This window comes from Chanodichthys erythropterus, chromosome 16 (assembly GCF_024489055.1).
Source record: "Chanodichthys erythropterus isolate Z2021 chromosome 16, ASM2448905v1, whole genome shotgun sequence".
NCBI lineage: Eukaryota > Metazoa > Chordata > Actinopteri > Cypriniformes > Xenocyprididae > Chanodichthys > Chanodichthys erythropterus.
The window spans coordinates 12,256,608-12,269,511 of record NC_090236.1 but is presented as its reverse complement, the minus strand read 5'-3'; the positions used below and the strand labels follow the sequence as shown (position 1 = coordinate 12,269,511).

Sequence of the window (12,904 nt, the reverse complement as noted above, 5' to 3'; positions counted from 1 at the left end):
ATTTTATTTTTGTCAAAGGTTTAATATACATGGGTGAATCATTGTCTTTTAGGAATTAGATCATGTGGGTGATAATCGAGAACGCAATCTTTTAAAGATTAATTGTGCATCTCTCCCTCTCTCTCTATTGATATCTGACGTATACGAGTTGCGTGAGGGCTTTTCAGTGCATTCATTGCTATAATATTCATGAGATGACACATCTCTATTAAAGAATACGCTCCCCGCACTTCGCCCACCCATCACACCAGAACCGTTTTCGGAACCGAAACTTGGAAATCTTGCACGGTTCTGGTTCTGTCCAAAAAACACTACCGGTTCCGGATGAGAACCGGTTCTCGTTTCCCAACCCTACTCACCTAGAACCAGTAACCCCAAGAATTAGACCAATTAATATATCAATGAGGCAGCAAAAAGATGAAAAAACAACTAAGCTATAATCTATTGCTGAAGACGGTAATGCACAGGCTGGTGCCACTTCTAGGTGATGACTTAAAGTATTCAAATTAATAAATGATGAATAATATATTAAAATAATCAATGCTGAATAAATGATGTATACTGAAGTCTTTTTTCCCCCTTCAAATATTGTGTTTGACAACAGGGGACTTTCGAATCAACAACTGTTATAGACAGATATATCAGACTGAAAAATGAATTGGCCAATTTTTAGATCATTGGCTCATGATTGTCCTGGCTGGACCGTTTTTCCTTCTTGTATGACTTCCAAAAGCTACAGATGACCTTGTCAACAGAAAATAATGTCAGTTTTCATTGTTTTTAGTGAATTTTGAGTGAATGTTGTGGGAAATATTTCAGCTGTTTGTTATATTATGTATAAGCATTATATCGGCCATCAGTCACTCTGCTCTTTAGATATATTGTCTGCTAGTTGACGTATAGGGTGGCCATTAGTGATCATGACTCCTTAGCACTGGAAATGTGTGTTGAGAGTGTGATGCTGTTAGTTTATGCCAATTTTTTTTTTTTTTTACTCGCAGACTCCAGCTGTGGAACAAATGGAGTGGGGAAGTTTGGAGATTCATCATCAGAAAGCCGATCCGTTTTCCTGAACAACACAGAGAGCTCAGACAAATCACCGGTGAGGACATACAGCACAAACATCTGAGATGGAAACGCTTGATAAATGAATCGCAACTAATTGCATCCTGTTTAGAGCATCTCGTAAATATCTTTGTCACCTGTAATCATTCATAATGGTTGAGATGACCTGGGTGTGTAGTAATAACTAACAGTGTTTTGGAAATTACATTGTGATCTAGTTGCAGCCTTAATGGATTTTCATTCTAGAGTTAATCTTATTAGTTTTAAGCAGCATTAGCATTGTATAATTGTTGTGAACTGTGACATTTCTGAGGCTATATTTAATTTGGATGCATTCAAAAACTGCTTTTTCATATCAAAAGTCTTCGGAAAACGCTAAAATCATTTTACTGCACATGTGCAAAATGTAATAAAAGCTCACTGAGATGATACCGTGAGACCAGACATAATAAAGTTCTTGCGCTATTCTTCTGCCATCGTAATTTTATTAGCAGAATATCTCACCCCTTACTGGTGTGTCCAGGTCGCTCTCAAAACGAAGCATAAATTGCCATTCCATTTATGGTCTTAACACAATTGCCCTCATGTCTCAGGACAGTAATTGCGAGTAAATTATCTGTCATCTTGCAGGAATGTAATATGAAGATTGTACATTATAACATTTATCTTTAGCAACACTGTGTAAATGAATGGCACACATGCCGGTAAAAACATGGATATTTATTGGTACAACGTGCGACCAACTGTGTACATTTTTTTTTAATGCTAACATTTGTTTTCAAATTTATCCACTTAAAAAGCTAAGCCGAAAACGCTGTCTCGGTGTGGACGAAAGGCCAAAACGAGAAAAAGATGTGTTTTTAAATGTATCTGGAATAGCGTAGATGTTTCCTATGTTTTTTATGCTATATGAATGATGAAATGTGTGTGCTAGTCAGGTTATCGTGTGTCACAAAATACCTTAACCATGGAAAAATGGTGCCAATAACAATTTTTGATTGATTGCTATATTCATGCAGCATAAAAAATTACTTGAATATGAGACACTACAGAACAAGACTTCAATATTCACATTTAAAAACCTATAGACTTGTTGCCGGATCTGCATTAATTATATTTCTTGGCAGAAGCGAGAGAAGGAAGGAGAAGAAAATGGAGGTGGACAGAAAGACGAGAGTAGTCAGAAGAAGGAATGTGCGGTGGACTCGTCGTTTGTGTTCGGGCAGAATATCAAAGAGCGAGCGAAGGTCAGCGCTGACTCACCAGTGCATTTGTTTCGTTCTTTATTCACAGCTGCAAATTGGCACCGTAGATGTTCTCTCGGAGTGTTTGTGTTTATTCTCAGATTCTCTTACTGTGTTTTTCTTGAACAGTTGGATGAAAACAGCTCGTCCAGTGACTCAAAAGACTCCACACAAGATTCTCAGTCTGGCAGCACCAATTATTTCTTACAGTACATGGGCAGCGCTAGGTAACCAATTCAATAGACCCCTATGAATCCAACTGCTGTTGGCTCTCTAGCCCAGGTATTATGTCTTGTAAATCTGCTTCTGTTTGCTTTTACAGCTCCAACAATGCCACCAACAGCTCAGATAAAGGCTCCAAGTTCGTTTTTGGCCAGAACATGTCTGAGAGAGTGCTAGTGAGTGGATTGTTGTGCAGACTGTTCACCTTTTACATGTAGTATTTGAAGGAATAGTGCACCCAAAAATCAAAACAATTTTCTACTGCTCACGTTGTTTACCCTCAAAAAGAGTATAGCAGAAAATCCAAGCTGCTCTTTTCCATACAATGAAAGTAAGAGGTCATTTGTTTTTTATTTTGGGTGAACTATTACATTAAAATATTTCAGCAAACACCAATTAAAACAGTAAATGGGTTGTTTTCAGTCAAAACATAATTGTGTGTAAATGCTTTTCAGAGTCCCCCAAAAGGAGGCGAGGCATCAGCAGAGGCCAGTAAAGATTGTTCAGCTCCAGTGTCCGAGCCGTCATCACAAGAGGCCACACCTGAGAAAAGTAGGTGATTTTTAGATCATGATTGATTAAAATGTCTCCACGATCTGCTCTTGAGGAGAGATTGTAGTATTGAGCTACAGTGCATTCTATCATTTGCAGTTGCACATACTGTACAACGTGACATGCGTTTGCATCACGAACAATGCACAAATGCAGTTATTTTAAATTGTGAAAGTTTATTATTTGCATGCGTTTTAAAGCCTTGCCAGTTAAACATTTCATTTGCACGCTGTTCTGACATGCTTCTCTGGGCACATACACATGAAGTGCGCGCACACTAAAAACCTGTCAAACAGCGTGCGACCACTAAACTAAGTTCTCTTTTGTGACTTGTTACGCTTTAACTGTCAAATACACAAAGTTTACATAAACTGTCAGTTATATCTTAAGTGAATATAAACAGTTGAGAGAAAATTGGATGTCTGTAAATTGCGTGCATGAGGTCTTAAAGTGACAGCAGCCTAATAAACCTGCTTGTCATTAATGTTGGTCAAACAGCAAAAGATGGATAAAATCACTCACTGCTCTTCACTGAATAACTTCAGTAGCTTTAATAAGAATCACAGTATATAAATTTGATACATTGAAGTCTATGTAATATTATTTTTACATTTGTTTATTCAATTTTAGTTGAATGCTACTGTTAAATACACCTACTGTAGCTGGAAAAAAAGGCACTGTTTATTAGTGGTTGACTGATAATGTTTTTTTTGATTGCCGATATCTTAGATTGTTGGTTCATTGAATATTGAATAAATTATGTGACTGGATTCTCTAGGATGAGCAAGCATTGCTGTCATGCCTAAATATTCATGAGCAAAGCCTTTCCTATAGTAGGCAGGTCTGCTGCTGACGTTTTTCTCTCTGTGCGTATGTCAGATCACAGTGTAACAGAGTCTCTAGAGGAGTCGGCAGCCGCGTACACCAAAGCCACTGCCAAGAAGTGCATTCTGGAGAAGGTGGAGGTCCGTACAGGAGAGGAGGCGGAGAGCAACGTTTTACAGGTGAGACGATGTTCAATGTAGCAGTCAGAGTCGCCTCAGGAAAACTGTTGGCATGTAGTCCACAATTTAAAGATTGCTCCCGATTCAGATTCTATCATCTGTTGCAGTTTTCAGTTACAATAGAAAATAATCTCAACTCATTGTTCAGTCTGTAGAAAGTTGAGTTGTGTGATATAATTCATGAATAGTTACTAACTTCATATTGAAGTTACTGGTTTTAGTGGCTTTAAATCATCGTGACAAGAGTTGCAAAATTAGGTATAACTTTACATATACAAATCTCACGTTAACCTGTCATGTTTAAAAGTATATTTAGGGTTCAGTGCAAATTAAGCTTCTGGGGCATAATGTTGATTATTGCAAAAATTAAACCCCTATTTTTGTTCTTTTTTTTTTTTTTTTTTTCAAACAAAAAGCAAAAATCTTTATGACAGTGGAAGTGAACGGGGTCAATTTGTAAACATAAAAATACCATTTCAGTAGTTCAGTCATAAGACGTAAATGCATTGATGTTTTTAGAGTGAAAAATTGTTACTACCTAACTTTTTGTGTAAAGTTAGCTTAACATAACAGAAGATTTAATATAAAGGGCATTTATAAAATTATAAGATACACATTTTGATTTATATCCTATCATTTACTTTTAAGTGTCTTGCTGTAACCTAAGGGGCGAATCAGTTTATTTTTTGTGATATTTAATCATTTTATTTTTCTTGCCATAAAGGAGTAAATTTATTGTTTGTGCTAATCAGTATTATGCCAAATGCTGTACATAATATTCTGGTAATAAATTTCTAGTTATTTTTTCAAAACTGTGTATTTTAACTTATTCTGGTTCAGCTTCCTGCCCCATAGATTTCTATTGTAAGTGCATTACTGTAAACTTTTTTTTGCTTGTTTTTATAAACTGAGATGAGTCTGAATCATTTGTAACACTTTACAATAAGGTCTCATTTGTTAACATTAGTTAATGCATTAACATGAACTAACAATGAGCAATACATTTGTTATAGTATTTATTAATCTTTGGTTAATGCACTGTGAACATGAACAAACAATTAACAACTATTATTAACTAACATTAACAATGATATGAAATACAGATTTTGATTTTGATAATGTAATAGTAAATGCTGAAATTAACATTAACTAACATTATTAAACGTGCCCAAGAACGTTCTTTCACAAGATGTAATATAAGTCTAAGGTGTCTCCTGAATGTGTCTGTGAAGTTTCAGCTCAAAATACCTCACAGATTTTTTTTAATTAATTTTTTTAACTGCCTATTTTGGGGCATCATTAACTATACACTGATTTACACTTGGCGCCGCCCCCTTAAATCGTGTGCTCCCTGCCACACCAGCTGTCGACTATATTACAGCGCATTTACAAAGTTCACACAGCTAATATAACCCTCAAATGGATCTTTACAAGATGTTCATCATGCATGCTGCATGCATGCTTCGAATTATGTGAGTAAAGTATTTATTTGGATGTTAAAGTTTTATTCTGAGTGAATTTGAGGTTGTCCTCTGTGGCTAACGGCTATTGCTGCACTGTTGGAGAGATTTATAAAGAATGAAGTTGTGTTTATGAATTATACAGACTGCAAGTGTTTAAAAATGAAAATAGCGACGGCTCTTGTCTCTGTGAATACAGTAAGAAACAATGGTAACTTTAATCACATTTAACAGTACATTTGCAACATGCTAACGAAACATTTAGAAAGACAATTCACAAATATCACTAAAAATATCATGATATCATGGATCATGTCAGTTACTATCGCTCCATCTGCCATTTTTCGCTGTTGTTCTTGCTTACCTAGTCTGATGATTCGGCTGTGTGCAGCTCCAGACGTTACTGGCTGCCCTTTTCTAATGCCTTTTATAATGTTGGGAACATCATGGGCTGGCATATGCAAATATTGGGGCGTACACCCCGACTGTTACGTAACAGTCGGTGTTATGTTGAGATTCGACTGTTCTTCGGAGGTCGTTTAAACAAATGAGATTTATATAAGAAGGAGGAAACAATGGGGTTTGAGACTCACTGTATGTCATTTCCATGTACTGATCTCCTGTTATTTAACTATATGCCGAGGTAAATTCAATTTTTGAATCTAGGGCACCTTTAAATGCTGTAGAAGTATTGTTCATTCTTAGCTCATGTAAACTAAAGTAATTAACTAATGAGCCTTATTGTAAAGTGTTACGGAATTATTTTTTGTGGTAATTGACAGCAGACTACGTTTCATTGAGCTGAAGTTATATTGACCTGAAACATTCCTTAAATCATTGGAGGCCAGTGTTTTTTCCCCTCAGTAAAGTGATGACCTGCTGATAATGAGCTGATTTGTGTTCGTCTCTCCACAGATGCAATGCAAGTTGTTTGTGTTCGATAAGCCAGCTCAGTCCTGGGTGGAACGAGGCCGCGGTCTGCTCAGACTTAACGACATGGCATCCACCGACGACGGCACGTTACAGTCGAGATTAGGTAAGAGCGCCGTCGAGCCGGTCACGTTTCTTCGGAGTGATCTTTGTGTTTCTCATCTTTCTCTGTCTGTCTCGCAGTGATGCGTACGCAGGGCAGTCTGCGGTTGATTCTCAACACAAAGCTTTGGCCTCAGATGCAGGTGGATAAAGCCAGTGAGAAAAGTGTTCGTATCACAGCCATGGACACTGAGGACCAGGGAGTCAAGGTCTTCCTCATATCGGTATGATGGATACCTCCGTAACGCTTCACACAAGAAGGGGATTGGTTTTTAGTTGTATTTGTCAGTGAATTAATGCAAACGTAACATGCATAACTTGTTTGAACAATTAATTATGCTATCAGGATTTGTAGTCATTTAATTTATTAATTTAATAAAATTTATTATTTTATATATATATATATATATATATATGAAAAAACAAAAAAATGAATCCCGCACACTATCAACTTGCAAAACAATAAAAAAGACACTTTATTAGCAACGTTTCGATCGTAAGATCTTCATCAGGCATAAACATTGTATTCAAACTCCATTGTATTTAAAACATAATGAATCACAAAGAATCATCAATATCCAATCAAGATCAGTGATTAAATAATCATTAACACCTTCACCTATCACATTATTAACTCAACAATTATATAATAAAATAGAAATATATATATATATATATATATATATATATTTATATATATATATATATATATATATATATATATATATATATAATAAATATAAAGGAGTATTATTAATGATATATATCTAATGATCATATTTCATAACATCACATTAAACAATGCTTCATCATTCATACCCATAGGTGATAAAGTCTGAAGGGTAAAAATCCAGAACAATTCACGTCTCTGTAAGAGCAATTCAATATCGCCCCCTCTAGGTGGCACACTCACTTTTTCAATCCCACAGAAGCGTAAGGAAGAAACATCATGATTAAAGGATAATAAATTGGCAGCGACTGGATAGTTAACATCTTTTCTTCTGATAGAACTTTTATGTTCACTGATTCTTTGTTTCAATTGACGTGAAGTTTTTCCCACATAGCCCAAACCACAAGGACACCGAATCAAATAAACAACGTGTGTCAAATCAACAACCGGTCTTCTTTCCTACGCACCTATCTATCACCTACAGGTGTGCGACGTTAATTATTCATATATGTATATAAATAAAAAAATCAATGTGTGTCCTCAGGCGAGCTCTAAAGATGCCGGTCAGCTGGCCGCAGCGCTGCATCACCGGATCCTGGCCCTGCGGAGTCGTGTGGAGCCGGAGACTGAGAGCACGCCCGCTCCGGCCGAACCAGAGATACCGCAGTCAAACGAAGATGACAGCGACGATGACGAACCCGCTAACAACAGCAGTGGCTCCAACACCACCGGCACGGGGAACTCCACCAGCAGCGGTACGGCCCTTTAATTTACACATATTTCATCAGAGCATATGAAGCACAGTTTATTGCTTTGATGCTCATTTTTTCCCCTAAAGAGCACATTTACTCCTAATTTAAAACATGTAGTCATATAAAGAAATTTAGGGGTGCAGTGGAGACATTTACAACCAAAATGATTTAATTTATTTGAATACAAAAAGTACAGTAGGTTTTTAAATATTTTTGCTTCAAATTGTATTTTATAAAATTATGGAGTTTATTAAAGGCTGACTTGTGTCCGACGCTCAAAGTTCAATGCAAAGGGAGATTATTTGCTTCTTTCCCAGGTTTGTGAAATAATTAAGCCTAAAATTTACATAAACTCTTGCAATAAAGGGGGTGAGGCCATGTTTGGCTGCTTTAGAGAAGAGTTGTCATGGTAAATGCCGTCATTTTACACCAGACTGCTTCACAAACGAGGGTCAGATCAACGCTGGATTTGCACAAAAGATGACGGCACATGCTAGTGGATGAGTTGAATCAACTCCACAGCAACTACATCAATTTATCCACTAACAATTCAGAAACGTCTAAAAGTTGTAACTTCTTCCTGAGTCTCTCCATCAGTGTCGACTCCGGTTTGAACAATGTAAGGCTGAACACTTTCGTCATTTTGCTGCGTGAGATTCTCCAGCTTTGTTGTTGTTGAGCAACCAAAGCACAAGCTCTTAAAGCTCCGCCCTCTTTTGGAAAGGGACCGGGAGCAGCAGCTCATTTGCATTTAAAGGGACACACACAAAAACAGCGTGTTTTTGCTCTCACCCAAATAGGGCCAAATTTGACAAGCTATAATAAATGATCCGTGTGGGATTTTGAGCTGAAACTTCAGACACATTCTGTCCCATGTTTTTTTTTAAAGGGGCATTATAGGTCCCCTTTAAGTTTTACTTTGAAAAATTGTACCATCATTGCCATCGTATCTCATGATTACCTTGATCAGCCTCTTGTTTTATTGTATATTTGTGAGTTCAGCTCCTCAGTTAATGTTGACCTGTTCTCTTTCAGGTAACTGTGAGAGCAGCGAGACCCCAGCGGCCGAGAGCACATAGCATCATGAAGCTCTGCTCGACCCACAGCCGCCCGCCAGGGTTTTAGTACAGGCATCTCTGTGGACAGCCCAGACCGATATAGCCCCGTCAGACCGGTGCTGTGGACCCCTGGGACGGAGTCTCTCTCTCTCACCCAAACTTCTGTCGTTCATTTCCCCCTCCAACATTTATTGTAAATCTGGAGCTGTTTTTTTTTTTTTATCGTTTAGTTTGTTTTTAGTTGTTTTTTCCTCTTGGACTGCAAATAAACAAACAAATTAAAAAGACAACAAAAAAGGAAAAAAATCGAGACTTTTCCATGTATGGCTTTGGACTTGGTCGCTCATCATATTGATGAGTGTGAGGGTGTTTCTCTCTCCGTCTAAGACACGGAATCGACAAGACTGCAGTTTCTACCGTGGGACCGTTTTTTACTCATTCGCTCTCTGTCCCTCCGTCTCTCTCTCTCTCTTTTCGCTGACTCTCGGCTTCAGACCATTTCATCATGACCTCGCAGCATCATCACACCTATCGGCCAATCAGCTGGCCGGTAACACCAGTCACATGACCTATATTCCCCGTGTTCGGTGTAGTTGTACCATTTTTTTTTTTTTCCCAGGTTGCGACTGATTTCTGCCAGTTTCACCAAGCATCTCCTGGATGTTCACTTTCTAGGACAAGCTGACACTTTTACTAGTCTGCTAAGATGGTAGTTAGATTTCTCATCGGTGTTAACGAATAAAGGACTTAACGGGCACATGGACTCGTGCTGTAGTGAATCTGTTTCTAGAACTCGCCCCCTGTAAAAGAGAAAAATATCTCCACCCCAGCGTCTCTTGAAACATCAAACTGAGTTGTGTAGCTTCGTTTAAGGGCAGATAATGTTTAATATTTCTTTTTTTAGTTGAACTGATGAGAATTTAACATTTAAAGCAGCATCTCTGTATTTGTTTTTGTTTTCCATATTCTGAGGGTTTGTATTGTTTTGGCCTTTTTTAAAATATTGATTTACTATATTAACTTTTTATCCATTTTCATGTCATTTGGAGACGATGTTTCTTCGTGTGTTGGAAGTTTGAGTGCATTTAGACAGGAAAAAAAAGGACAAAAAAAAACTTGTACCCTTGAATGTTCTGTAAATTTCTATGCGTATATTATCACTTACTAGCACACCATGTCTCCAAACTCCTTTACAAAATAAATAGTAATATCAAAGTAAAAAAACAAAAAAAGATGAAACATTTGAAATAAATTTTTGTCTTATGTCAAATTGTGGGCCTCAATTTCTCACAAGGAAGAGTTGTGATTATAGCAGTTTTTGATTTATGGGTGAATCTCATGAACACTTCTGGGTCATATATATTTCACCCCGAAGTCAAAAGAAAATATATTTTGCATAAAGGAAATATTGTCACAATGCAAACGTCTTAATGGTTTAAAATGGGCATTAATTTTGTGTGAAATATACTACCGTTCAAAAGTTTGGGGTGAGATTTTCTTTTTATAATTTCTTGATAAACGTCTCATGCTCATCAAGGCTGCATTTATTTGATCAAAAATATTAAAAACAATTGTGATATTTGAATATATTTATTCCTGCTAATTTTCAGCATCATTATTCCAGTCTTCAGTGTCACATGATCCTTCAGAAATCATTCTAATATGCTGATTTGCTGCTCAAGAAACATTTATCAATGTTAAAAAAAAGTTAATATTTTTGTGTAAACCGTGATGCATTTTTTTCAAGATTCTTTGATGTATATAAAGTTCAAAAGAATCTTTTGTAGCATTATAAATGTCTTTACTGTCACTTTTGATCAATTTAATGCATTCCTTTCCTACTGAATAAAAGTATTTGTTTTTACTGACCCTAAACTTTTGAATGGTAGTGTATTTAGTTTTTAGTATTTAGTTAAAATTGCCAATTGCTAGTTGGCTGACAAATCTGTGTAGCTTGTCATCAATATGTTTGGTTCTCATTAATATTTGCATCAAAAATCAAACACGTATTTAGTAAAATGATTTTAGAGGAGATGATGACATTGAAGTGTCATGTTGTGAATGTTCAGCAGATGGCGACAAACATCGGAGTCCCTACAGCACAGAAACTGCATCAAACTTATCGATGCTCAAGTTCACAGCCTTAACAGCTGGTGTGATTTATCAACTGATTGAACAGTGTTTGTCAGAGAAATCAATAAAGCTCTTTTGAAGCTGACGTCTTACAAGTCCAGATTTTGACAGCTGTCACGCCGTTTACTTTCGTGTCCTGGTCAGTGGTCAAGCAGAATCAGATGGATCTGTGAGAGGGATTGTGCGTTCATTTTGTCTTCTAGGAATAAGCAATGTGTGAAAAATTAAGGCAAGATGTAGCAATCAAATACCTTTAATTAGACATGATTTCTACAAGTAAATATTTTACAGTCTGCAGCATTTCACTGTTATTTCTAATGACAAATAGAATGCATTGAAATGAAAGACGGGATTTCTGAGCGAACGTGTCCAATGATGACTACAGCTTCCATGCGTTCTTCATCATGGAGATGAAATACTCGTCGCTGTCAATAGAAGCACTGATATGGAAGCCCTTTTCTTTTCCGCCACAGTTGAGTAAAAAATATAATTCTGTAAGTCATAATAATGAGAAATATTTATATATCTCATAATTATGACTTAGTATCTCATTATATTGAGAAAGTTTCTCATAATGACTTAGTTTATTACGGAAGAGGATTATGGCCAAGCAATAATAAAAAAATGAAACCATCTCGAGATTAAACTCGTTAAATTACGAGAAAAAAACTAAATTGTTGAGAATAAAGTTGTTAAATTACGAGAAAAAAGTCGTAATTTAACGAATTTGTTCTCATAATTAACGACTTTTTTCTCGTAATTTCATGACTATTCTCATAATTTAATACGTTTATTCTCAACATTTTATCTAGACTTTTTTCTCGAAATTTAACGACATTTTTCTCGTAATTTAATTACTTTTTTCTCGTAATTTAATGACTTTATTCTCAACATTTTATCTCGACATTTTTCTCGAAATTTAACAAGTTTTTTTCTCGTAATTTAACAAGTTTATTCTCAACATTTTATCTCGACTTTTTTCTCGAAATTTGACATTTTTCTTGTAATTTAATGACTTTTTTTCTCGTAATTTAACGAGTTTATTCTCAACATTTTATCTCGACTTTTTTCTCGAAATTTAACGACATTTTTCTTGTAATTTAATGACTTTTTTTCTCGAAATTTAACGAGTTTATTCTCAACATTTTATCTCGACTTTTTTCTCGAAACTTAACAATTTTTTTTCTCATAATTTAACGAGTTTATTCTCAACATTTTATCTCGACTTTTTTCTCTAAATTTTACAATTTTTTTTCTCGTAATTTAACAACTTTAATCTCGAGATGGTTTTATTTTTTTATTATTGGCCCTAATCCTCTTCCGTATCTTCCGTAGTTTCTCATAATAATTAGATAATAATGAGTTTCTCATAATAATGAGAAACCTTCTCATAATGAGAAACATCTACGCATGCGCAAAGCAGCGGAGCAGTGACACGCTAGCGACATCCTGGTCAAATGCGAGAACTCCGCAACCATGGCGCGTTCTGCAAAAGTGTAATCTATAATATCATATAACATTATTGATAAATTATCAGTAGCCTATATGAGACGGGATATAGTCGTTTATTCATTTGTAACATTCATTTGTATTTTTGTGTACGAACAAGCAGAAACGGAGTGGTGATCCATGGGTTTCAAACAGATAGAGGAATAAGACAGCACACACCTACATATCCAACTCTGTTAAAGAACGCTTCACCTGGACAGCCG

At 36.2% G+C, this 12,904-nt stretch overlaps 1 protein-coding gene across 11 annotated transcripts in view; it reads left to right on the top strand.

Moving 5' to 3' along the window:
- Positions 1 to 11,183, top strand: part of ranbp3b (RAN binding protein 3b) — a 30,412-nt gene extending 19,229 nt beyond the window's left edge. For 3 of the 11 annotated variants that reach the window (XM_067362878.1, XM_067362873.1, XM_067362869.1), the window contains 10 exons: positions 1,002 to 1,102; positions 2,193 to 2,312; positions 2,439 to 2,536; positions 2,632 to 2,707; positions 2,987 to 3,083; positions 3,963 to 4,087; positions 6,463 to 6,583; positions 6,661 to 6,803; positions 7,794 to 8,004; positions 9,037 to 11,182. In XM_067362878.1, coding sequence (XP_067218979.1) covers positions 1,002 to 1,102; positions 2,193 to 2,312; positions 2,439 to 2,536; positions 2,632 to 2,707; positions 2,987 to 3,083; positions 3,963 to 4,087; positions 6,463 to 6,583; positions 6,661 to 6,803; positions 7,794 to 8,004; positions 9,037 to 9,080 — 1,136 coding nt within the window. In that variant the 3' untranslated portion in view covers positions 9,081 to 11,182. Of the gene's footprint in view, positions 1 to 1,001; positions 1,103 to 2,192; positions 2,313 to 2,438; positions 2,537 to 2,631; positions 2,708 to 2,986; positions 3,084 to 3,962; positions 4,088 to 6,462; positions 6,584 to 6,660; positions 6,804 to 7,793; positions 8,005 to 9,036 lie in introns of all 11 variants that reach the window. The other 8 variants (XM_067362874.1, XM_067362872.1, XM_067362870.1 and 5 more) reach the window with 4 other exon arrangements.
- The last annotated feature ends 1,721 nt before the right edge of the window (positions 11,184 to 12,904 follow it).